General features: G+C 40.4%; 1 protein-coding gene across 2 annotated transcripts in view; it reads left to right on the top strand.

Annotated features, from left to right (window-relative positions):
• ALG10 (ALG10 alpha-1,2-glucosyltransferase) overlaps positions 1 to 21,749 on the top strand; it is a 33,163-nt gene extending 11,414 nt beyond the window's left edge. For both annotated transcript variants that reach the window (XM_077471395.1, XM_077471394.1), the window contains exons 3-4: positions 9,447 to 9,638; positions 19,212 to 21,749. In XM_077471395.1, the coding sequence (XP_077327521.1) occupies positions 9,447 to 9,638; positions 19,212 to 20,258 (1,239 nt within the window). In that variant the 3' untranslated portion in view covers positions 20,259 to 21,749. The remainder of the gene's footprint in view (positions 1 to 9,446; positions 9,639 to 19,211) is intronic.
• The last annotated feature ends 4,893 nt before the right edge of the window (positions 21,750 to 26,642 follow it).

Raw genomic sequence — 26,642 nt, 5'->3', positions numbered from 1 at the left:
GAACACCCAAACATTATATATATATATATATATATATATATATATTAGCAGAGACCCTAGGGAATAAAATCTCAGTTGCTGCAATATTTTATGTCACACTATTTGCCCAGCGGTCTTTCAAACGCATACATGTCAATGAATTTAAACAAAGCAAAAACCGGTAAAGTGAGCCTCATTTTTTTTGTTTTAATGTGAAAGATGATGTTACGCTGAGAGAATCGTGATTTATCTTCTAAGCAAAAAAATTGTGATTCTCATTTTAGCCAGAATCGTGCAGCTCTACCTTGCACCACCTTTTACTGTCACAAGCGATGTTTACAGCAGTAAAAGTGATACATTTTTTTTTTTTTTTTTTTTTAAAGACAATGTTAAAAAGTAAAATAAACAAGAATTTTATTTATTTTAAAAGTGTCTCCGCGAGCTCGTGCAGAAAAGAAAATGCACCCGCAAGTCTTGCTCGCCTATATAAACATTGTTCAAATTACACGTGAGGTATCGCCACGATCATCAGCACGAGAACAATAATTCTAGCCCTAGACCTCCTCTGTAACTCTAAGGGCCGGTTCACACAGCGAGGCGATGCGAGGCGACACGGCTCGCCTCGCCTCGCTCCCGCAAGTCACCCCCGTTCTGTACAATGGAACCGTTCTGAGAGGAGCGACTCGAGTCGCTCCGACTCAGAAAAAAGGTTCCTGTACTACTTCTGGGCGACTTCGGGGGCGACTTGCATTGACTTCTATACAGAAGTCCTCTGCAAGTCGCCGCTGAGGTCCCGGCGAGGCAAGTCGGAGACGCCTCGCCGCGCCTCGCTGTGTGAACCGGCCCTAACCTGGTAAACATTGTTTGTTTGTTTTGTTTTTTGTTTTTTTAAAGCGTTGCCTATGGAGATTTGTAGGTACCGTAGTTTGTTGCTCAATTTCAAAGCATGATATGTTGGGTATCTATTTACTCAGCGTAACATCATCTTTCACATTATACTAAAAAAATTGAGCTGACTTTTTACTGTTTTAGTTAGTTTAGTTTGTTCTAGAATATAGATAGAGATGTGTATATGTGTGTGTATGTGTGTGTGTGTGTGTGTGTATATATATATATATATATATATATATATATATATATATATATATATATATATTAAAATGTGTGTGTTTGCGGATACTAAGTAATTTTCTAGCAAAAAATATGGATTTTAACTTGTAAGCAACAAATGTCAGAAATAGGCTTAGGCATGAAAGGGTTAAAATAGCACAGTGCTGAAAATCAAGAAATACCCTGGGATGGTGGCCACTCTTAGCCAGCCTATACTGATTTGCACAGTGCTTTGAATCTAACAAATGGAATGGAGCACAAAGATGACCTCATCAGTGAGCTGCTGCTCCTTCATGATCTAGTCACTGTCTTGACCAAACTACTGTTTTGATCACAGTGGAGAAAAGATTAGAAATCCTGCTGAACAGAATTAGATATTGAAAGTTGCTTCACAAATATGTACTGGAATGTGTAAATTAGCTGTTTGCCTACACTTTACTACTTCACGTCACATCACTACTTTAACCCCTTTGCGCCTAAGGGTAAAACAAATCTAAATGCCACAATTTTGCAACTTCAATAGCAATACGACCTTGGACACAGGCAAAACCCACCGTTCAACAAACTGAAGCCACCCTACAACACACAAAACATGGCCCACAGCAGCGGGGCATAATTTGACAATTACGATCTCCCTCTGCTGTTTGTATAGCATCGGATAATGCCGCGGACAATCTGCGCATGTGCTATGTTCATGTCCCGCCAGCTGATCAGCATATCAGCCGGAGTGATGTTCCATAACACGCATGTGCAGACATTTTACTATGCAGTACTACGCATGCGCAGACATCAGAGGCATTTTTCGACAGGCGGCACTATTCGTCAGAATGCCGTCCTGCTCCTTAACCAGCTGTGTGCTGGTTAAGGACGCCGGCGGGCCGCTTGCTAATTAAAAGCAAAATGTGGAAAACTGTTGCTTAACAACACTATTTTTGTTTCTTGGGGCAGAAAAAGAAAATGCTCAAAGCGGCTGCTAGGAACTTAAAAATAAGCTAGTATGCATGGAGCCCTGAGTATTAAAGCCTATTTCCTGCCAATGGTGTGGTGTGGTGTATTTTTTTTTTTTTTTGTTTTTTTTTTTTTGTTTTGTTCAGGAATTTTTTTTTCAATTTTAGTCCGTTTATTCTTGAGTCTAACTGCCTTGGGGACATTTTCTATTACTTCTGTCCAAGGAAGAGGGACTGCGAAAGAAAAGCAAGGACATAAAAACATTGTCTCAATTTTTAAAATGTGTTGTCAACAAGTATGGGGGAATCTTCCTAAAAAAAAAAAAAAAAAAGAGCAACAAAAAACTGCTATAGATTATAATCCTCACTGGCTCTATCCATAACCAGTAAAATGGTATAGAGTTGGGCATTGATTACTTCTGTTTGGAACATTTGAACAGTTTTTTTTTTTTTTTGCATTGGATAACTATCATCTAGAAGAGTAATAGTTTCCAGTACCAATCTGTATTTTTGCCAACTCAATAGAAAATGCACCATGATGTTTTGAAGTGAGAGTCCTCTGAGGGCATAGATAGCAGATTGAAGTAATAATACATTGATATGGCAAAAAACATACATTCAGATTAATTCTTAGACCTGCAGCACATGGTGCCCACACAGCTGCAGTTTTAAACACTAGCTGCTGAGCGTATGAATATGATTTAATCATTTCAGACACATTAATGTGGACAATTTCTGCTTGTGACGATCTGTAAAGCCTTCCCTTGAGAAATGAATATTTATGAATGTAGAAAAGTCAAAAGTATTCTATTTTTTTTTTTTCCTGCATAGTTAAACTAGCCGGCTTTCAATAGCTGTATCTTCTTTTTCATTTTATCTAATGTTTTCTTGATCCTTTTTTGTTACAGCATTGTTAAAAGGTTTGTTTTGTCATAGGAATTTTAAAAGACAGTAGTTTTACATTTTTATGAAAGGTAGGCGCATAATTTACAGATAGCTTTTAGGGCCTTAGGTATGTGCCAAACCATAAAAAATTAATTTAAAACAACCATTTAGTCAAAGGAGAACACCAGCAAGGGTATGAATATGATTTAATCATTTCTGACACATTAATGTGGACATTTTCTGCTTGTGACAATCTGTAGAGCCTTCCCGAAAGAAAAGAATATGTGTGAATGTAGTTGAGTAAAAAGTAATTTTCCCACACAGTTAACTGCCTTTCAATAGCTGTACTTTTTTTTTTTTTTTTTTTTCTCTTTCATTTTATCTATTTTCTTTAACCTTTTGTTACAGTATTGTTAAAAGGTTAATTTTCTCATTAGAATTTTAAGGGACAGTAGTTTTACATTTTTATGAAAAGTAGAAGTTTAATAATTTTTAAGTAACTTTAGAGATAAACTTTTAGGGCCTCAGGTATGTGCCAAACCATAACAAAACGAATTTAAAACAACCATTAAGTCAATGGAGAACACTAAAGATTATCTCATCTCTTATATTGCAGCTTAAAGGGATTTTCCTTTTACAGAGCCTAAATCAATGGGTGTTGGTAATTGATTAATACAGGTCTGGGTCTCTCAAACAGTGCTTAGTAGGTGTAGTACAGGGGTGCCCAACCTTCTGAAGAGCGAGGGCCACTTAAGCAACTTGGTAACCAGTCGTGGGCCACAATGGGCGGATGAAAGGTCACGGCTAATCTATAGTCCCTCCAATTCGATCCACCTAGATGGAAGGGGGCGAACTCCCTTCTAGTTTTTTTATCGGCTTTTTAGGAACGGATTGGAGGCAGGCGGAGTAAACGGACAAAAGTCTGCTTACATCTGCCGCTCTGTAGAGGGGAATTGAGGGTCCGATTTGAGCAGGGCCGATCGTGTGAAAAGGGCCTAAACTGCTTTCACACTGATGATTACCCACACCGCGGGTACAGCATAGTGCACCTGTGTCTATCCTGTGGGTTAACTGAACATTGCCATAGACTCTGCCTGTGGCAAAAGTCGGCTCTGTACAGGAAGCATTGGCTTTTGGGCTCTGCTCTGCAGCCGTTCTCTTTCTCTACCACCAGCTTCATTCACAACACCGATGATGTGGTATGACAGGTCGGCAACTTGCAATCTGGGCTTGCTAACCTGCCATTCCAGAGCAGGAGGTTGCGGGCCACATCAAAGGGCTCCCCCGGGCCACTGGTTGGCCTCCCCTGGTGTAGTTGCTCCCGGGAGCTCAGTTTGCCTGCCACTTTTATGATACAGCTAGTAGAGCAGCACCTTTTGAAAATATTCTATTAAAAAAAAAATACTTTATTCATTTTTGTTACACATAGCTGTGAGTTGGCAGTATCTTCTCACCTCCCAGTTCTTCTTCTTCTTTTTTTTTTTTTTTTTTAAGAAGAGCATGTTTGTGCAGGGGAGGGTGAGTTGCTCCAGGTTTAAAATGCAAGCACTAGAATATGTATATACTTGCAGCAGCCTCCACAACTACAAATTTCAGGTTACTTGGAGAACTTGCCACTCAACCCTATCCACTCTGTGGTTAAGATGTATAAGATAGCCTCAGCCTTGCACCACTTCATAAGCCACACCCTCTGACATGTTTCACCCCATCCACCGGGGCTTAGTCATAGATGTAAAAGGCAGAGGCAGGATTGAAGAACTTTTTGCTTTACTGGACATGAAAATTAGACAATGAACATTAGGGTAATGAAGTAAGAAATTAGAAAATTCAAGTTCAAAGCTGAAAGAAAAAAATTATAGTATGCGAGAGGAAGATACAAAAGGAATGAGTGAATGTTTGGGATGTGAGAAATAATGCTGGAAAGTAGAGCTGCATGATTCTGGCTAAAATGAGAATCACAATTTTTTTTTTTTTATTTTTTTTTTTTGCTTAGAAGATGGATCACGATTCTCGTGGCGCAACATCATCTTTCACGTTAAAACAAAAAAAAAGGAGCTAACTTTACTGTTTCATTTTTTTATATTATTCATTGAAGTGCATTTTTTTCCAATAAATTGCATTTGAAAGACCACTGGACAAATACAGTGTGACATAAAATATTGCAGCAATTGACGTTTTATTCCCTAGGGTCTCTGCTAAAATTATGTTTGGGGGTTCCAAGTAAGTTTCTAGCAAAAGATATTCATTTTAACTTAAACAGGTGTCAGAAAAAGATTTAGATTTTAAGTGGTTAAACTGGATTTTTTATTTACATACAGAAGTTTCTCCCTTTTGATCTAAGAAGGAAGCTTAGTTACAATGTTTGATGTTAAAAACTTGACAGACTGCCTGGATGTTTTCTTTTGACAGCTGAGTGAGCGGATAAGTCTCTCCACTTGTTATGTGAAAACTCTGCAAAAGAGATTGTCAGGGGCGTTGAATCAAGATCACAATTTTTTTAAAGATTAATTGTACAGCTCTACTGGAAAGCAATGCAAAGTGAAACATTTAAACAAGAATTAAAAAGTGAAAAATCTTTTTTTATGTAACGTACGATAACCTTTCTTTATGATCACCATTCAATTCTTATATTTTATCCTCGCACAAGATTTTTTATTTTTCACTTTTTAATCCTTATTTAAACGTTTCACTTTGCATTACTTTTCTGCATTTTCTCTCTCTCTCTCACATACTGTCCTTCTTCTTCTTTTATTTATTTTTCTTCTTTTTTGTTTTCCCCATTTCCTATCAATTTACTTCATTACCTTAATGTTCATTATCTAATTTTCACAGCCAGTGATGCATAAGTTCTTCCATCCTGCCTCTGCTCTTTACCTCTGACTAAGCCCCAGTGGATGGGAAGAAACATGTCAGAGGGTGTGGCTTGTCGAGTGGTGCATGGCAAAGGCCATCTTATACATGTTAACCACATAGACTGGATAGGGTTGAGTGGTGATTCTCCCCCCCCCCCCCCAAGTATGCTACACACTACTGGATGGTGATAAGTTCAGTCAGCACCCCTTTCTTTTAGTACCAGTGGGCCTGTATACACTCCTTTGCTTGGAGCACCACTGCAAGCATTACTAGGTCACAAATCTCAGTTTTTCTTCCTTCCTCCTGCACATTTCTAATAGCTAGCAAGGCCGCCTATATTGATCTGGCGTTAAAGAATGTGTGGGAGCAGAGATTAGTTGAAAGTTCTGACACTACCTAGAAGCTTTGCCTGTCGCATCACCCTGGCATTTGCCTGTTACTGAAAGTTTTGGTAGGCTTCTGTGGGTATGTGCCGGAGGGCACCCCCCCCTTCTCTGACAAGATATTGAGAAAGTATGGAGGCATTTGTTGCTGACATTTTCCATCTGTACAGGTAGGTTTCCTGGCTGTTATGAAAAAATTGGGCACTGTCCTTTTTTATTTTATTCACACTAAAATAAATTAACATTTTTCATGTTTATTACAAATAAAAATATCACGTACAGTTTAGATTTCACAAGTGCACAAATACGGCTACAATCACCTCAAGCTGGCTGTTGTGCTAATTCAATGGCTGCTGTACTTTTTTGAGGCACTGACCTGAAACAATTTGCATGTATTGTCAATATGACTGCAGTAAGTTCTAGCCTCACTTTGTGCCAGTTCACACCATAGAAACGCAGTCAGGATGCTTTTCTGCATGTGTGTTTTTGATGTGTTCCAGTGCGTTTTTGGTGCAGTCCAGTGCATTTTTGTGTGTGCGCTGACTCCTTTTTAACCACTTCCCGACCGGCGCACGCCGATGTACATCGGCAGAATGGCACGGACAGGCAAATGGGCGTACAGATATGTCCCTTTAAATTTGCCGCCATGCAATTGCGTGCACGCCAATCGGGACCTCCGTGAGTCTGATTGCGGGTCCCGTGGACTCGATCACCGCAGGGATACCCGTGATCGTCTCACAGGGAGGAAGAACGGGGAGATGCTAAGGTAAACACGCATCTCCCTGTTCTGCCTAGCAACGGTGTCACTGATCTTTGCTCCCTGTGATTGGAGCAGAGATCAGTGATGTGTAAAACACAGCCACGCCCCTAGGAGACACTTAACTCCTACACTGCCACCTAGTGGTTAACCCCTTCACTGCCAGTGTCATTTACACAGTGTCAAAAATGTCCGATGGGTCCGCCATAATGTCGCAGTCACTATAAAAATCGCTGATCGCCACCATTACTAGAAAAAAAAAAGTTATTAATAAAAATGCCATAAAACTATCCCCTATTTTGTAAACGCTATAACTTTTGCGCAAGCCAATCAATCGCTTATTGCGATTTTTACTAAAAATATGTAGAAGAATACGTATCGGCTTAAACTGAGGGGAAATAATTTTTTTTATACATTTTTGGGGGGATATTTATTATTGCAAAAAGTAAAAAAATAATGCTTTTTTTTTTTTTTTCAAAATTGTCGCTCTTTTTTTGTTTATAGAGCAAAAAATAAAAACCGCAGAGGTGATCAAATACCACCAAAAGAAATCTCTATTTGTTTGGGAGTCACATCGCACGACCGCGCAATTGTCAGTTAAAGTGACGCAGTGCCGAATCGCAAAAAGTGCTCTGGTCTTTGGCCAGCAAAATGGTCCGGTCTGAAAGTGGTTAACATGGTCACATTAAAGGTGGAAAGAGTTCTGAAATTATTTATCTTTTGTCTAATTTTTTTTTACATTACAGAAACCTGACATTTTAAGAGGGGTGTGTAGACTTTTTTTTTTTTTTTTCTATCCACTGTATGTGAATTATTTTTATTATGTTTGTTGTAGATTAAGTCTTAGCACTTTGGTAGTCACTTGCATATTTAATTGCTTTGAGCGCTGCACTATTACGCTTTAAATTTTTAATATAAGGTTGGCCTATTGCCTTCTTTTGTGCTTGCTGCTATCCCCCTCTTGGACGTTTACATGTAAATTCTTAAATGTCCGTAGCTTGTACACAGAATTTACTTTGGAATTGATTAGCAGATGTTGTTTTGTTTAGTGGGTATGGGAAACCAGAAGAGTTGTTCAGCTCTACTTCTTTCTGCCAGACCATTCACCATGAACTGTTTTAAGGATGGCCAGGGAGTACAGAGTGGCTCTTCTTTGCAGCTGTATCACTGAATTTTTGTAAATGTAAATTTCAATGCATTTATTTATAAAACATAACTACACCACACTATCTATTTAACAGTTGTTTTTTTTGAAAGCTCAATATTTAAGCTGAAATTGTTTTGAGAATATAGATAATAGACTGAAGCGATAATATATTGATATTATCTAACTATACATTTAGACTAATTCTTAGGTTGGCATCTGCATCTCAATGTGTTTAGAAGCAGATCTGTACTCTTGCTCTTTTGTAACTTTCACAGCAAAGTTACACGTTAAAAATAACAAAATAACACGTTATTGTGCAGTGTTTTTTCACAGAATAGCCCTAATCCTCTTCAGGTCGCCCGCTGGCACCCAGCCGAGCACCCCTGTAGAAAGCTGCTTTCTATGGGGGGCACTTGTACAGGCTTGCTCCTAAGCTGCCCTGTCTACGTCTATTGTCTATTGACACAGACAATGTGGCTCGGCCCTCTGCCTCCTGTTTCCTCACGCAGACATTGGTTGACACCAGCGGGAGCCGTTGGCACCCACTGCTATCAGTCTGCCCTGTTAGGAGGAAGCGCAGAGAGGGCTGCTGCTCTCATGAACAGTGCTGGATCAAGAATGAGCTTGGGTAAATATAAGGCTGGTGGGGAGGGATTCTGTGACACAGCAGGCATTTTACCTTAATGTAGAATGATTGATTTTAAAGGGGTTGTAAAGGAAGAATTTTTTTTTTTTTTTTTTTAGCTTACTTCATTTATGCATTAAGATAAAAAACCTTGTGTGCAGCAGCCCCCCATAATATATACCTAAGCCCCATCTCTATCCAGCAATGTCCATGACATCCTCAGTCGACCTCCTGATTGGCTGAGACACAGCAGCCGCGCGATTGGCTCCCACTGCTGTCATTTAAACTCAGCCAAACGGTAGATAGAGGGGACAGAGCCGATCCACAACTCCGTGTTTGAACGGATACTCAAAGATGCAGCTCAGATCAGGTGCCCCCATAGCTGCAACTTTGCTCGGGTGCCCCCACTCAATGGGGGGGGGGTCTGTAGATCCAGCAAGGGACTCAAAGAGGAGTATCAGGGCTGTTCTGTGCATAACCCACTTTACAGAGCAGGTAAGTATAATATGTTTGTAAAGTCTGTTTGTTTTTTCTATTAAAATAACAATCACTTTTAAGGTAAAACCTTTTCAGCTTTAGAATCATTGGTTGCCTGTATATCTGTATTGAACAATCATCTGGACATACTTTTGTTGTAGGTAAAGGTAACTTTTACTTACCAGGTGTGAGACAGATTTACTTCAAATAAAACAATAATTTAACTGGTAATGTTTTATCTTTCTTTTTAATTTGTCTCTTGTTCTCTTTTTTTTTTTCTCAGTGGGATCCCATGATCACAACCTTGCCTGGCCTGTATCTGACTTCTGTGGGTATTGTGAAACCTGCTGCCTGGCTGTTTGGCTGGAGCAAGAATGTTGTCTGCTCCACCGGAATGCTGCGATTTATTAACCTTCTGTTCAGTCTGGGCAACTTGTACATGTTCTATTTAATCCTTAACAAGTTACACACAAGGGTAAGTGTCTAAGGAACACGCTTTGACTTCCAACATTTATCATTGATGGGTTTGGCTCTCAAAGCAGCAATGATTAATTGAAAGAGTTGACTAGAGCTACGACACCAGTTAAATAAAAATGAAACAAATTAGCCTTTGCTTATAAAAGTGCTTGTGTGACAAGGTATGTAAACAGACTAAAATGTTTTTTCTCTTATATTCACCGACTGACACAGCTCTTCTTAGCCATTGGGTTGTTACGCCACCTTTAGGAGAATACTAGGCATTACATGTTATATAAAACACAGAACTTTCCAGTTCTGCCCAAGGGGCGGTCCCTTAGGTAACAACCCCACAGCCTGCCATGCAGTCATCCGTTTTATTTTACCTAGTGATGGAGAAGGACCTAGGAACCCTGACAGGCCCCTTGGTCCGTCTTTTTTTTTTTTTCTGCAGACAAGATGATAGATTCTGTGATCTGCTATCAACAGCCGGCTGGGTGACAGGCTGGATACCCTTATCCTTGTAGTCTCCCCAGTCCGGCCTTTTGAGCATGTACAGACCAGAACTCCACACTGGGTCGGCCACAACGAAACCTCAGCTCCAGGTGGTCGGTGAGCTTTTATGCTCCAGTGCGCACATATTATCGGGCTACTGATATCTGCGTCAGTGTGCCGAGGCCAGCAGCCACCCTGTACTGATCAGAGAGTGGGTCTGTAATGGAATGTCTCCCAGCTCTTCAGGACTGCTAAGTACAGCTCTCCCTGCCTCGGTGGGGCTGAGCAGCCGGGCATTCCCTGGGAGGTCGATTCGGGGGTCCCTCACCTCCCTCACCTCCCTCTCTTCTCTCGCTGCATGTGGCTGCTGAGTGGTGTGTGTCATGAGCAAGGGCTCCCACCTGTGGGGGGGCTGCGCTGATTGGCTGTGTCCTGAGTCCTGTTTTCTCATGTCCCTGTGAGGCTGTGCCTGTGTCCCTTGCAACGATGATCACCGCCATTTCTTTCTGCTCTGTCCCTCGTGGTTTCAGTGTCAGCGGCCATCTTAGGTGTGGACAAGGGGAAGCACGATCTCCTGTGTTTTGGCGGCCATTTTCCCTGTGATTTGTTCTTATACTGGACGCCGGCAGCCATTTTCTAGAAGCCTGACCACGTTTTTCAGCTTTCTCTAGCAGCAGCATGTGTCCCTGTGTTCCGGCGACCATTTTCCCAGTGTTTTATGTCCTTATACTGGACGCTGGACAGCCATTTCCTTTGAGCCTGAGCACATTGCAGACCGGTTTCAGTGCCATTAGCAGTAGCTTCCACTGACGCAGTGGATTCCTCTGCACCTAGGAGCCAACAGAGACCACAGGCACTACTTGCTGGATAGCGCAGAACCTTTCAGGGTGGTGAGTCCTGGGGGAAAGCCCCTCAGCCAGCAGCAGTAAGGAGGGTGGGACTGTCACTGCCCTAAGTCCCCTTCGGGTGGCAGACAGGGTAGGGTCAGCATGGCTTCAGAAACTGGTATTGGGGGCGGTAAGGGACCTGCTGAATCGCGGGGTGATTGTGCCTGTTCTGGAGTCGGAACGTTTCCAGGGGTTCTACTCAAACCTGTTTGGACGTACCCCTTTCCTCTTGGGAACTACAATCTTGGATCTAAAAGCCCTCAATCACTTTGTGAAAGTGCAGAGGTTCAGAATGGAATCGGTTCGCTCAGTAGTCGTTGCACTCCATCAAGGGGACTCCCTGGCGTCCCAAGACATCCAGGATGCATACCTGCACATACCCATATGCCTTCGGCATCAAAAATTTCTGCGGTTTGCAGTCAGGGAAACCCACTACCAGTTTGTGGCTCTCTCTTTTGGTTTGGCATCAGCCCCTCGAGTCTTTACCAAGGTATTGGCTCCAGTTTTGGCGTTGCTGCAGCAATGCAGGATCGCGTTCGTAGGTTACCTAGACTATCTCCTCCTGAGAGCAGCTTCCGCCTCAGAATTAGAAGAGGATGTGGCCATCACAATTCAGACCCTGCAAGAATTTGGGTGACTGTTGAACTTAGTCGGTGATCGTACCGACTCAGCATTTGGAGTACCTAGGCTTACTGCTGGACTCCATGGAAGCGAGAGTGTTTCTCCCTTCAGACAAGCTGCAGACTCTCAGAGTGGTGAAACTGCTGATGAACCGCAAGTGGTTGTCGCTTTGCTTCTGCATGCGAGTGTTAGGTCTCATGGTGGCCTCCTTTTGAGGCAGTACCATATGCCCAGTTCCACACCAGAGTTCTGCAGAAGGAGATTTTGACGAAGTGGGACAAATCTCCGTTGTCCTTGGATCGATAGATCCAGGTGAGCCAGTTGGTCAGAGATTCCCTGGTCTGGTGGCTGAGTTCCCCGGTGCTTCAATCTGGGAAGTCGTTCCTACCTCTGAAATGGACGGGGATCACAACGGACGCCAGCCTATCTGGCTGGGGTGGAGTGATAGGGGTTCAGTCGGCTCAGGGCTTCTGGTCAACGGAGGAATCTAAGTTGCCGATAAATCTGCTCGAACTAAGGGCGATCAGGCTATGCCTCTCCACATGGTCGATGAGACTGCAAGGGCGTCCGATCAGGATCCAGTCAGACAACGCCAATGCAGTGGCATACGTCAATCACTAAGGAGGAACAAGAAGCTCAGTCGCCACACGGGAGGTCGCTCACATACTTCGGTGGGCAGAGCGACATGTACTGGCTCTGTCGGCCATTTACATCCCAGGAGTGGAGAACTGGCAGGCGGACTACCTAAGTCGCCAGATGCTGGACCCAGGAGAATGGGCGTTGCATCTGGAGGTATTCAGGCTACTGTGCCTGCGATGGGGTACACCAGACGTGGATCTTCTGGCCTCCCCTCTCAAACGGAAGGTGCCGAGATTCATGTCTAGGAGAAGAGATCCGTGGGTAGATGCGTCCAACGTGCTGGTGGCTCCGTGGGATCAGTACCAGCTGATCTACGCCTTTCCTCCACTGTAACTGTTACCACGTCTGCTTCGGAGAGTGGGAGTCGAGGGGATCCTGGTAATTCTGGTTGCCCCAGATTGGCCTCAGCGTCCTTGGTACGCAGACCTAGTGCTCCTGGTGGCAGACGCCCCATGGCGACTGCCGTTGCGAGAGGCCCTTCTGTCTTAAGGTCCGATTCTCCATCCTGCTTTACCATCGCTGGCTTTAACAGCATGGCTATTGAGAGCCAGGTGTTGAGGAACCGGGGTCTGTCGGACTCAGTGATCCCAACTATGTTAAGGGCACGAAAATCTTCTTCCCGGAAGATATACCGTCGTACCTGGAAGGCATACATCTCCATTTGTGAGGAGAAAGGATGGCATCTGCGCTCCTTTTCTATATCCAGGATCCTGTTTCTTCAGCAATGGGTGGATCAGAAATTGGTGTTAAGCACCATTAAAGGACAAATATCAGCCTTGGCTGTCTTTTTTTTTTTTTTTTTTTTTTTCTCAACGACCTTTGGCATCTCACTCACTAGTGAGTAAAGGAAAAATAAACTGCGCTTGAGTGAAACAAAACAAAAAAAAAAAATAATAATCTATAAAGAAGGCAGCAGCAATAAGTGAGATACACACACCTAACAACAATAAGGAAATACAAAAAGCTGCGCCAACAAGAAAATAATCTATACGTTAACTATCCAAAATAAAAAAATAAAATGAAGATTATAAATAGTTTGATATATTCAAAACTTATGGATAAAAAATGACAATTAATATGAATTCATAATTAAAGAGTTCATGAAAGAGTCCATAGATAATCCACAGTTGCGATCCTATGTAAAAACACCACGGTGGTTACACACACTCAAAATGCGCACAAGTGCCCGTCACCTTTATAGTGTGTGCGCTTACCAGATGAAAGCTTAATTAAAGCGTTGTAAATATATCCTCAATCTCCTCAGAATACTCCTCCTTTTAATGGATCAGCTCACCGTAATGAAAAGCAGTATTCACATATACACATCTTATTCCACGATCCCAAAAATTAAGGTTAAGTTAGATGAGTTCAGTATGTGGTGAAAATCATGAATGCTGGGAACCAGGAGGCAGAAAACAAGAAGCAGCTGGTCGTGACTTCACAGGAACAGGAAATGTGCTAGTACTAGTGAGTACTTTTGTTCAGGGGGTGCGACATGTATTCCCTCCGGTGCGTCCACCGTTACCCCCCTGGGATCTGAACCTGGTGTTATCGGTGCTTCAAAAACCGCCATTTGAAAATATCAGGGAGATTCCCCTGTTGACTCTTTCCCAGAAAGTGGTCTTTCTAGTGGCCATTACATCGGCCAGGGTGGTTTCGGAACTGTCGGCTTTGTCTTGCAAGTCGCCCTATCTGGTGATCCACAAGGATAAGATGGTGTTGCGTACGCAACCGTCCTTTCTTCCGAAGGTGGTCCCGGTGTTTCACATCAATGAGGACATTGTGTTACCATCCTTGTTTCCTAAGCCGACACATCCCAAGGAAGTGGCCCTTCACGCTCTAGACGTGGTTCGGGCTCTTAAAGTGTATTTGTCTGCCACGGCTCCCTTTCAGAAGTCGGACTCACTGTTTGTTTCGGTGGCTGTTCCAAAGAAAGGCATGGCCGTCTCGTCGGCCACCATTTCCAGGTGGATCAGACAGATTGTAGTACAAGCCTACGCCTAGAAGGGGCAGGTGCCCCCCTTTCCGGTCATGGCCTATTCCACAAGGGCAATCGGAACATCTTGGGCCTTCCGACGCCAAGCGTCTGTTGCTCAAGTGTGTAAAGCGGCAACCTGGTTGTCTGTCCACACGTTTACCAAGTTCTACAAGGTAGATGTCCGTGCATCGGCTGATGCCTGTTTTGACCAAGTTTTGCAGGCGGCTGTATAGTTGCAATTGTGTTAGCAATAATTCCCTTTTTTCCAGTTTTTTTTTTTTTTGGGTAAAAACGCAATACCTTTAAGTTAATGCACTGTTGCATTAGTTTCCACAGTTTTTGGTTCGGTTGTGCGTAGTCCCTCCTGTTGAGGGTACCCTGTTTTTGTGGTGGTTTTTTTTTCCACGCCCTGTTGTTTATGGGGGTAAATTTACACTAGTTCCCACTTGCCATGGTAGATGAAGTTTTATGCTGTTTTCCCACCCCTCGTTTGGCACTGCTTGGGGACATCCCAATGGCTAGGAGAGGAGCTGTGTCGGTCTGTGAATATAAGAGAAAATAAGATTTTTTGTACTCTCCGTAAAATCCTTTTCTCTGTAATTCACCGACCGACACAGCACCCGCCCCTCCTGCTTTTCTTTACGTTATACTGCTTGTTGATGTACTGATGACTGCATTGCAGGCTGTGGGGTTGTTGCCTAAGGGACCGCCCCTTGGGCAGAACTGGAAAGTTCTGTGTTTTACATAACATGTAATGCCTAGTATTCTCCTAAAGGTGGCATAACAACCCAATGGCTAAGAGAGGAGTTGTGTTGGTCAGTGAATTACAGAGAAAAGGATTTTACGGTGAGTACAAAAAAAATCCTATTTTCTTTGTAATTAAGTACGTACATTTTAGTTTTAAGCAGAGTTCCACTCGTAGGTTTTTTTAACTGCTGACTTTTAATAAATGACTGAGACTGAAGAGACTCTATTGTCCCACAGTCCAGTGATGCGGTCGTCCGAAACCTTGCTCCTCTCCGCAGTGCCGGAATTGCAAATGTGGCCACCCGGCTGTGACAGCTTGCGGCTCCACAGCCGGGTGCGCCCTGTGCATTTGCGAGTCACGCTGCACTCTTTTAGTGGCCAGGCAATCTTCTGGGACCTGCGACATGTCCTAGAAGATTGCAGAGAGGGGAGGGAATCGCTGCCTAGGCGGTGAGGTGATGGACAAGGAGTGCCTAAAGCGGAAGTTCCACTTTTGGATGACATTCTGCTTTAACAGCACCTAGTGATATGCGAAAGCAGGACCGTAAAAAAAAAAATACATTCTAGGAGGTAGATTACTGGACATTGCATATTGCCTTTAATAAAGGACCATATTATTGTTTTTATACTTTGTATGTGTAGTGAGGAAGCCTAAATAGCAAAAAAGTACTTTTTTTTTCTGCTTGGCTTCCATTCTTTTTATCTCAGCAAACTGCAACTATTATGAAGAACCAGTGGGAGGAGTCAAGCTTTTAATGGTATAATCCCTTTTTCTTCTAAGTACTGCATCAAGTACCAGTTATGTCAGCATAGGATCCAATATTCAGCCATTCTCCAAATTGGTCTCCTTGCTTCACACTCCTAACCTAAATAGCTCTTCATACTTTATGGTCAAAGTCTCTGGTTGCAGCACTATACTTTCATTTTATTGGTGAAAATATTATAAACCGTTTATTATACACTGTACATACAAGCTTTCTGGCAAAGTCTGCCCTTCTCCAGGTAAGACGCACTGAATATACAAAGGAAAGGAACTTTCCGTTAAAACTAATAATAAAATATTCAGCCTGCCCGATACACAGGTAATTATGTATGCTTGTCCCTAATGGAACATTTATGTCTAGCAAGGTAGTCCTTTAGTTTCTGTGTTTCTCCTATATAATATCTGCATGGACATTTCAGAAAATATACAGCAAGTAGTCCGGCAGGTGTAATAACCATTTTATTTTTATTTGATAAAGCCAATGAGGATGACTAAACATACCCTTTGATCATGTATAAGCATTAGATACAGTTAAGACCAAGGAAATAATCTGTGTTATGTGGTCACATTAAAGTACCTACAGATTTAGAAATGGAACTAGAGCCGAAATTTGCTGCCCACTTCCCCCACAGACTCTTGGGACACTTTACAGGTCCCAGGAAGCTCCAGGACCATTCAAGACATGCAGCGTGGTTGTCACATATGCTGTGGGCAGCCAGCTGTGAAGCTGCAAGGAGTCACAGTTGGCTGCCCACGTCGGATGAGGACATCCATGGATCCTGGGATAGGTAAGTGTTATTTTTAAATGTCAGCAGCTACAGTATTTGTAGCTGCTAACTTTTACATTTTTTTCCCCCTCACAATTTTACAAATACTGGGGGAAATATATATATATATATATATATATATATATATATATCTATCTCTCTTAATACAAACACCCCAAAATTGCATAATTGCTAATATGTGTTACTTTTTGTACTATCCATATTTCATATTGTCCAAATGCCACGTTGCCTAGTATTTACCTCTGTATTGGAGGATGCTGCTACAATCTGAGGGAACTGATCTTATCATTCCCTACATGGGAAGCTCTCTGTAGGAATTTTCTTTTCTTTGCCAGGAATCGGGAGCCTAATAAGGTATTTCTAGCACTCCCTTTTGTCCTGTTCCTTACTTGCTTTTATAAGCCACTTGATTAAAAAAAATGCACCTGTCTATCAAACGAGAAGGCAGAACACAAGGCAATACTGGGGGGTGCCACATTGTTTTGTGCAGTAATGGGCACCATTTAGAAGCATAGTAACATGATACTGAGAGATGTGGAAAGCTTATATTCTTTGGACTCTGCAGAAGAGGAGCTGAAGTCAAGAGGTCATAAAAGATCCCTGATCTCTGTGCTTGAACAGCTACTTTCGAATCCTTCTTGGAAACAAAAAACAAGGCACATAGGGAGTTATTTACGAAAGGTAAATCGACTTTGCACTACAAGTGCACTTGGAAGTGCAGCCGCTGTAAATCCGAGGGGGACATGCAAGAAAAAAAAAAAAAAAGCATTTGTTCTTGCAGTGAACTTGTAGTGCAAATTGGATTTGCCTTTCCTAAATAACCCCCATAGTCTTGCAAGAGTGTGAGCATGTGTGCATTATTTTTAACGCTGCAATAATTTGATACATAATTCAAAAAAAAAAATGTACTGCTTTTTTATTTACTACAACCACAATTCTTAAAAAGTTGGTACACTGTAAAATCTTCATAAAACAATGATTTGCAAATCTCATAAAGCCATGTTTTATTCCTAATAGAAAACATATCCATTATTTAAAATGAGACATTTTAAGAAAAAAAATAAGATCATTTTAAAATTGATGGCAGAAACACATCTCAAAAAAGTTGGCACAGGGCCATGTTTACTACAGTGTAGCATCCCCACTTCTTTTAAAACTGTGTACACATCTGGAAACTGAGGAGACCAGTTGCTTAAATGTTGTCCCCTTCTTGCCTGATAAAGAATTCTAACTGCTCAATAGTCCTGGGTCGTCTTTGTCAAATTTTCCATTTCAAGATGCGCCAATGATTTTCAGTTGGTGAAAGGACGGGACTGCAGGTAGGCCTGTTAAGCACCTAGACTCTTCTACTACGAAGCCATAACATTATAGAATCAGTATGCGGTTTAGCATTATCCTGTTTTTAAATTCAAGGCCTTTCCTGAAAATGTAATCTGAATGGGAGCATATGCTGCTATAAAACTTGGATATATCTTTCAGCATTGATGGTGCCTCTTGAGATGTGCCAGCTGCTCATCCTATAGGCACTAATGCACCCCCATACCATCAGAGATGCAGGCTTTTAAACTGAGCACTGATAACAAGCTGGAAGGTCCATCTTGTCTTTAGTCCGGAGAACATGGTGCCCATGGTTGCTAAAAAAAAAAAAAGTTGTTTTGATTTGTCTGACTACAGAACAGTTTTCCACTTTGCAACAGACCATTTTAAATGAGCTTTGGCCCAGCTATATCTGCTCCTTAGTGACACACTCCTTGGTGACCCTATGGAGTTAGGGCTGCAGTATACAGAGGAGCCTTGGTAAAGCACTGTGGCTTTCACATATATGTCCAACTAAGCTCTCTGTCTTAAACATGAAATGTTAGACAGGGTTACTTTGGTTTCTTTGCAGGCTAGCTGGTAAGTGTGCTGGGAAACTTTCTGTTTTTATCATGTTCAGATATGGCTTTTTCTTTTTCATGATAGAGCTTTACCTTGCATTTTTGGATGGCATGGGTAACTATGTTTTTATACAGTGATTTTTGCAAGTATTCCAGAGCCCATGATTCTGTCCATCACAGAATCATGCCTGTTTTTAATGTAGTGACATCTGAGGATCCAAAGATCATGGGCATTCAATACTGCATTTCGGCTTGTTCCTTGTGCACAGATTTCTCCAGATTGTCTGTCTGAATCTTTCGATGATATACCATAGATGATGCCATATTTTAAAGTCTTTGCAATTTTATTTTGAGGAACAATATTCTGAAATTTATTCAATAATTTTTAGATGCAACTTTTCACAGATTGGTGAACCTCTGTTACTGACCCGTTGCCAATCAACCTGGTTTCAAAATGTTCTTCCAACTCTTCCTTGTTGGTATCTCTCTTACTTTGCAAGCTTTTTATCCCCCTGTCCCAACTTTTTTGAGATTTGTTGCTGCCATCGATTTCAAAATTACCTTATTTCTTAAAATTGTATATTTTCCTCAGTTTAAACATTTGATATGTTTTTTGTGTTATTAATAAAATAAGAGTTTGATATGTGCAAATCATTGCATTCTGTTTTTATGTAGTTTTTACAGTGTCCCAACTTTTTTTGGAATTAGGATTGTAATTATAGACAGCATTAGACTGAAGATGAACATCTCTGATAGGCTGACATTTAAATGTTTCATATTTTTTTTTTTTTTTCCAGGTTTCTGTTATGAAAAAAATATTATTCACCTTTACACTTTATGTATTTCCCACTTTATATTTTTTCACATTCCTCTACTACACGGATGCAGGATCTACATTTTTTGTCCTTTTCACTTATTTAATGTGCCTCTATGGTAATCATAAAAGCGCAGCTCTTCTAGGGCTTTGTGCATTTTGTTTTCGGCAGACAAACATCATCTGGATTATTTTCTGTGTTGGACATATTATAGCTGAAACGGTGACAGAAGCTTGGAGGACACATCTGAAGAAGACCGATGAAAAAGTCTCCTCTAAAGGTGCTTTTTCAGAAGTGGCAGCAGCTGTAAAATTCCTCATCCAATACTCTTTGCATCCAAAGAACATACTGACACTCTTGAGGTTAACCTGGCCATATATCATCTTAGTTCTAGGTTTCCTAGTTTTTATTGGAATCAATGGGGGTATAGTGATAGGTGACAGAAGCAATCATGAGGCCTGTTTGAATTTCCCCCAGCTCTTTTATTTTCTTGCCTTTACGATGGTATTTTCCTTTCCAGTCCTAATTTCAACGCAGAAATTTGTAGACTTTCTCAAGTCTGTTTGGAAACATCCTTTTCTATACACATTAGTAGCTTGCCTGTCCCTATTTTTAATATGGAAGTTCACTTATGTTCACAAATTCCTAATTGCCGATAATCGACATTACACATTTTACATTTGGAAAAAAATATTCCAGAGACATGACATGGTCAGATATTTGTTGGTTCCTGGATATATATTTGCAGCTTGGAGCTTTGTAGATGCTCTTAAGTCCAAGTCCATACTGTGGCTCCTGATGTTCTCTGTGTGTATATTGGGTACTACTATTCCTCAAAAGCTATTGGAGTTCCGGTATTTTATCCTGCCCTTCCTTATCTTTAAAGTAAATACACCAGTTCCATCTGTGAGTAAGCTACTTCTAGAGTTGTTACTCTATGTTACTGTCAATGTATTTACATTCCACTTGTTTTTAAATAAAACTTTTCATTGGCCTGATAGTGAAGACACCCAAAGATTCATGTGGTGAATGCTATCTGGTAAACCAAATCAAACTGCATTATCTCACACAGGTTTTGATCAAAATTAACAAAACTTGTTCTGATTTTAGGGATTTAAAAAAGAGCCAAAATGGATTTATACTTTACAAAAAAAATGGAAATAGTGAACCTGAGTAAAGAGTGCCTCCACCTACTGATTGAGCCATTGCAGCCATGATGGGTTATAGGTGCAATACAATTAGAGGAAATAGAAACTGTGTCAACATAGTTCAATAGTCGTTTACATTGACTGTTAAATAAATGCACTCTTGGCTGTATTGAATATAGCAGCAGATGATCAGTTGAAGACAGATTCATATGGTGAATGCTGTCTGGTAAACTAACTGAAAAAACAATAACAATCTTTCCCCATTTTATGAAAAAAAAGTTTTGTCAGATAATGAAGCAACACAGACTAGTCTTCTTGTAGGTTGTTTGGTTAATGGGTTAGTGTGCCATTCTCCAGTGAATGCAGAGCAAGCTTTATAAGTTTTATTTATCAGCAGAGCCTAACTTCCTGTCTGGTAAAGAATCCTTCCCAGAGAAGGGATCTTTATAATGAAACCCCAGATAGCTGTAAAACCTGATGGGGTTTCTATTTAAAACAAAAAAAATTGGTTATAGCTACACTCTTCACATTTGTTAATATTGTATATTTTAATATCTTCAAATGTTCCCAAGTGATGCCAAAGGGTATTTTTTGTTGAAATCAAAATCTATATAATTGCTGCACATGCCATTTTTATGTTGTTTGGAAGTACACACAGTTGCATCAACCCATGTTGTGCAGCCGTTTCCCCATATTACCTATCCAATTAATTTTGATGTATTTTTTAAATGGGACTTTCTTCTGTCTTTTTAGCAGTATGCGTTTAGTATTATTTGGCCTACACTAAAAAGTCTACACCAGTCTTGTAGAATTTGATAGTGTCTCATGACAGCTGGAGTCTGGCAGTCATTTTGTGACTGTACTTTTACACAATATTGTAGTTTGTTCATTATATTGGCTCTGAGTCTTGGATAAAATTTTTGTCTCATAAGTTGGTTATGCAGATCTTCAGATGCGGTTATGGGTTTAAATATGGTTGGTATTCAAAGCTTGGATTCAAAATGACCTGAATTTTTAAATCTCCATCTTGTACCATACTGCATTTGGGGGCAGAATTGTGCTGCTTCAAAACTTCTTCACCAATGTCATTCAATGTTAACACTTGGGGGGCACAGTATTTTTCCAGGCAGTGTTTGTTTTTTTTCTTTGTTTTTTTTTTTCAATCGTTTGTAAAGACCTTTTTTAAATCAGTAACTTTAATGTAGGACATTTTTTTTAAAAGACCAACAAACTGTGAACTATGAACAAGCTATTCAGATGAGTTTAATTCAAAACTTAGAATAATTGATGTGTGATTTCTAAATGTATGTATTTAAGACTTATCTATACTATTAACTCCAGCTAAAAATGTGCCTCCCCCCCCCCCCCCCCCAATGTTACATGAAAATGTAGATAATGTCATGCTTAAAACATGACATTTACTGTATATGGTAATGATATCGATATATTGTAATTTTAGCCTTTTCACACAACTGGTAATCTTATGTGGGCAAATAGTAGATTTACTGTGTAACAGATGGAGAATAGAATCATAAAAAAAAAACAAAAAACTAACGTAGGTGGATTAGAACTTCCTCTCATAGATTTTTGTTTTCACCAAATTGTAAATCAATTTTGTAGAGCTGCACGATTATTCGTTAAAAAATCATTTCAGATTCTACCCCCTCCCGATCTTAAAAAAAAAAAAAAAAAAAAGCATTTTGCTAGAAAATTAGAACCCCCAACATGATATATTTTTGTTAGAGCCCCTAGAGAATAAAATGGTGGTTGTTGCAATATTTTATGTCACTGTATTTTGCGCAGAGGTCTTTCAAATGCAAATTTATTGGGAAAAAATATACATATATAATGAATAAAAAAAAAGGTAAAGTTAGCCCAATGTTTTTATATAATGTGAAACATGTTACGCTGCGAGAATCAATCTCTACCGTGTTTCCCCGAAAGTAAGACAGTGTCTTACTTTCTTTTTATCCCCAAAAGCCCCACTATGTCTTACTTTCGGGGTATGTCTTATATTGGAAAAAATTTTTTGAATTTTTTGTTTTAACCATAAAATTAACATTTATTAACAACCTGAACAGTATTGTATTCACCACAAAACAGTTTTATAAAAGGAAGTGCCAAGAATATCTTGTTACAACATTGCATAACATGTAAAACAATGAAAAATGGTAAGAACGAACAGTGGAATACTGGAAGATAAAACAGATTTATGTGTGATACAGTACCACCTGCTGTATTTAATCCAGTGTGACACCTGCTGATACCCACTGGGTTACATACAGCAGATGATACCCCAGTATGCCAGTGTGTATGTTTTACTGATGTATGATTAATACTGTGTGCATTACCGTATTTTAAGCAGGAGGCGGCAGTGACAAGTGCAGGGGACGGCGCGGTGACGTATGGAGAGGGGGACGGCTCAGGCGTGGGCAGGAGGCGGCGCTCATTAAGATCAGAGGGAAATGGCAGACGCGGCGACGTATGGAGAGGGGGACGGTGCGGACGTGGGCAGGAGGCGGCGCGCAGCTAGATGAGAGGGAGGCGGCAATACCCCCGTGTTTCCCCGAAAGTAAGACATACGTCTTACTTTCGGGGTACGGCTTATATTAGCCGACCCCTCTGAAACTCCCGATACGTCTTACAATCGGGGGTGTCTTACTATCGGGGAAACAGGGTAGTCTAAGCATGCTCATTTTAGCCACAATCGTGCAGCTCTACTATTTTATATACAGCAGAAGACCTTCATGTACACAAAGTACCAATATACATCCTTAGAAACTGTAAAGCAGTGTGATTCAGATGTGCATAGTAAAGAATATTGGAGGCAGTGAAATTGGAGATATATATATAAAGATAAGTAACTGAAAGAGGAAATAGACACTTGGCTGACATTCAAATGTAGATCCAAAAAGATATTGGTAAAATAGTAAAATAATGCTAGTTTTCATATTTATGATATAAATTACTATTTAAAGACCAGCTCCATGTTAAAAATATTCTCCCTCCCACCTCCCTCTATCTGATCGTTGAGTTAAGAGAAGGAAGAAGAGAAAAATCTAAATTCCTATTTTTACTTAAAGTGATACTAAACATACACTGTTTAATTTAAACGGTTTAAATCCTCCATATATATATATATATATATATAATATATATATATTATAATATAATTAGGTTGACCATGATCTGTTATCCAAACATCTGAAAGAAAGAGGAAAGGCTTCTTTGTTTTAGTTTTTTTTTGTTTTGTTGCATAATTACGTGTTGAATAAACGAATATATTTCTCTGATGCATACAATACTGGGAGGAGTTGGTAGCATAGACTAAATTGTACTATTTTTCCTAAATGATGATGATTATTGTTTTTGCTAGTCTCTCTATAGCCTCTTTTTTTTTTTTTTTATCTGGGAAATGATCATCTGAGTAATGCAAGATTTGGTAGTGAAGTTAGACATGTGAACCCTACTGTGTTAATATGTGATGTGTAAATATGTGATTTGTAAATCATATATTTAACAGATGAAGGGGTTCCTGTAATTTCTGTATTTTACAAAAAAAGGGGTGTAAGGTTATTTATAATTGGTATGAAGTAAATCTAGCATCCAGGGGGCATAGGTTATTTGTTTGTAAAGAATGTAGTTGTTTTGTTTCCTGAAAATAGTGGGGGTTTTTTGGAACATATTTTGTGTAGAAATGTAACTTTGGGGTAGCAAATAAAAAAATTCATTGAAGTTTTTATTTTGAACACTAGGTGTCAGTCTTCCCATGTGAGATCACCTCATTCAAGTCATTTTTCAATGTGTTTTTCATGTCCATTTTGAGTTCTAAGGAAACATGCATTCCATTGTTACTTTGTGAACTGTTGATATGTACAGATATATTTTTGTATTAATAAATCAAAGCTTTCATAAACTAGTTGGGCTGTGCATTTTTGTTTTTAAACATGAAATATGTTAAAAGGAATCTATGATCTTAGCGGTTAACTAAGGAAAGTTGATCTTGAATGCTATCCAGGAGGATTCTAACTACTTTAAAAGTGTGTTTGCCTACAGAAAAAGTGTGTATGTTTGGTAACAGCTGGTTTACTTGATTTTCTGCTGGGAGAGATTTGGTGATCAAATCCAAGTAGAAGTTAAAACTATACAATTGTTTATCTTTTTAAATGCTGCCTCCCCATTGATCTGCATACAATTGGTATCAATTGCAATACTTACTCTTTTTTTTTTATGGTCATATGACCCCAAAGGTGACAGTGGGGTAAAATTGTATGGAGCTGTGACTTCATCCACCAGCAGCTAAAGCTGCAACTTTTGTCAGCAGGAAAGAGAGTTCCCTTCCACTAGCCGCTCATTTACACAGGGGCTGGAGCTTTGTGTTCATGTAACTGCATAGAAAAGCAAAAGAGATGCATGTTGCATTTCTTGCTACGATGTATGTGGGGCAATGAGGAGACAGAGAGCAGTGCTGAATCAAGATTGGGCTCAGGTAAATATTTAGGAGGCATGAGTGTAGCTCTCAATAGAAGGGTGTTTTTTTTTAATGCAGAGAATGCATTAAGGTAAAAAAACCTCAGTCTTTACAACCACTTTAACTTCTACTTTTAAGACCGTTTGTTGCATGACATTGAGTTGTGTGGATTTGCCTTCTATCCTATGGGGGGGAGAAATTTCTCAAAACTGGAGCAGACAGAGTCTGGAGCTGCTATTCATGGCAACCAGTAAGTTTCTTTCCTGACACAAGCATGACAGCATATACGTATGGGTAGGCTCTGTCCCCTACCCTATTCCAGGACCGGTTATACTATATAATTGAGTCTCCTCCCTGCAGGCAGCATTCTCCCTTTTTTTTTTTTTTTTTTCCCCTCACTGTTACTGCTAAAAGCAGGATTTTTTTTCCCCTCACCATGCTTGATTCATCTAGCTAAACTGCACAGGTTCAAGCCTCACCAGCAGCGTAGCTCCTCTCTGTACAGGCTGTAAATCTCCTAGATGGGGGAGACCTCTCCCCGCTAAGGATCCAGAGGTAGTCAAGGGGTCTAGATGGCTAGGACAAATCCATCAATTGAGGACAGAGACCGCGTTCCCAGATGGATTGTGAATCCATGGATGGAACAAAGGAGTCCCTCCAGAACTAATATGTAAACTTTGACCTGGTCTACATTCAACACGTTGGGGGCCCATTTTAAAATGGACCCAGTGGCCTTAAATACAATACATTTCAGTCGTTAGTGGGGATAGATCTAATCCTCGATTTAAACACTTCAGAATTACCCACCCTTGTCTGGTGATATTGTACATCCCATACCTGTATGCTGTCATGCTTGTGTCAGGAAAGAAGAAAATGTTATAATTTCCTTTACAGTAATTTTCCTTTCATGATGCAAAGCATGACCGCATATAGGTCCCTCCCTAAGGGGCTTTGCAGTGATAATAAGTTATGAGAATGCTCCCTGCAGGGAGGAGACTTAATTGTATAGTTTAACTGGTCCTGGACTAGGGCAGGGGCAGAGCCTACCATACGTATATGCTGTCATGCTTTGCATTAGGAAAGGAAAATTACTGTCAGGATAGCTTTGAAAATAAGATGGAAATAGACTGCAATGGACAGCTGCTCCAGTTTTGGAAAATCTGTCAAGGGATAGTGGAGAATTTTTTTTTCTGTCGCCCGGTATTTTCTGGGACTGTAAAATGGTGATTCAAGGTTTCTAAATGAGTTTCTGCAGGAAAAATAGACCTTGTTATGGTCTAGTGTGTGCGATACAAAGTAAAATAAATATATGTATGATATACAGTCCTCACGAGGTACAGGAATTTCTAAAAGAGATTACCCATCCATTAAAAACATTCAGTTACCTCATAAGGTTGTAGCTTGATTCAGAAAAATCTCCTCTACTAGCCAAAGGTAAGTTTGCAGCAATGTAAAAATGTGCATAATAATAAAAAAAAAAACTGTTTGATCTACAATGGTAAATCATTCACAAATATTTTCATAATTCTTGTAGTCCAGTGCCCAGGATTACAGCAACAGGGGTTGAGAATACTTATAGACTGGATTTACACTTCTCTGTGGATTACACCAATTCACTGTGCAGGCACTGACAAATCTGAATCTCTCTAGTTCGTCCCGAAAGCGATGCACAGAGAAGAGGGAGAAGAGTAGGGACTTCAAATCCTCTGATTGCTGGATCGGCTACTTGGGGAAATTGCAGCTCGGCATCCCCAGGGGTAAGTAGCGAACTGGGTGTAGGGAGGGTGTACGGTG

The sequence above is a fragment of the Lithobates pipiens genome, unplaced genomic scaffold (genome assembly GCF_037356315.1).
Source record: "Lithobates pipiens isolate NorthernLeopardFrog02 unplaced genomic scaffold, aLitPip1_a1.2 Scaffold_8, whole genome shotgun sequence".
In the NCBI taxonomy this organism is placed as follows: Eukaryota; Metazoa; Chordata; class Amphibia; order Anura; family Ranidae; genus Lithobates; species Lithobates pipiens.
This window is presented reverse-complemented; position numbering and strand designations above follow the sequence as displayed.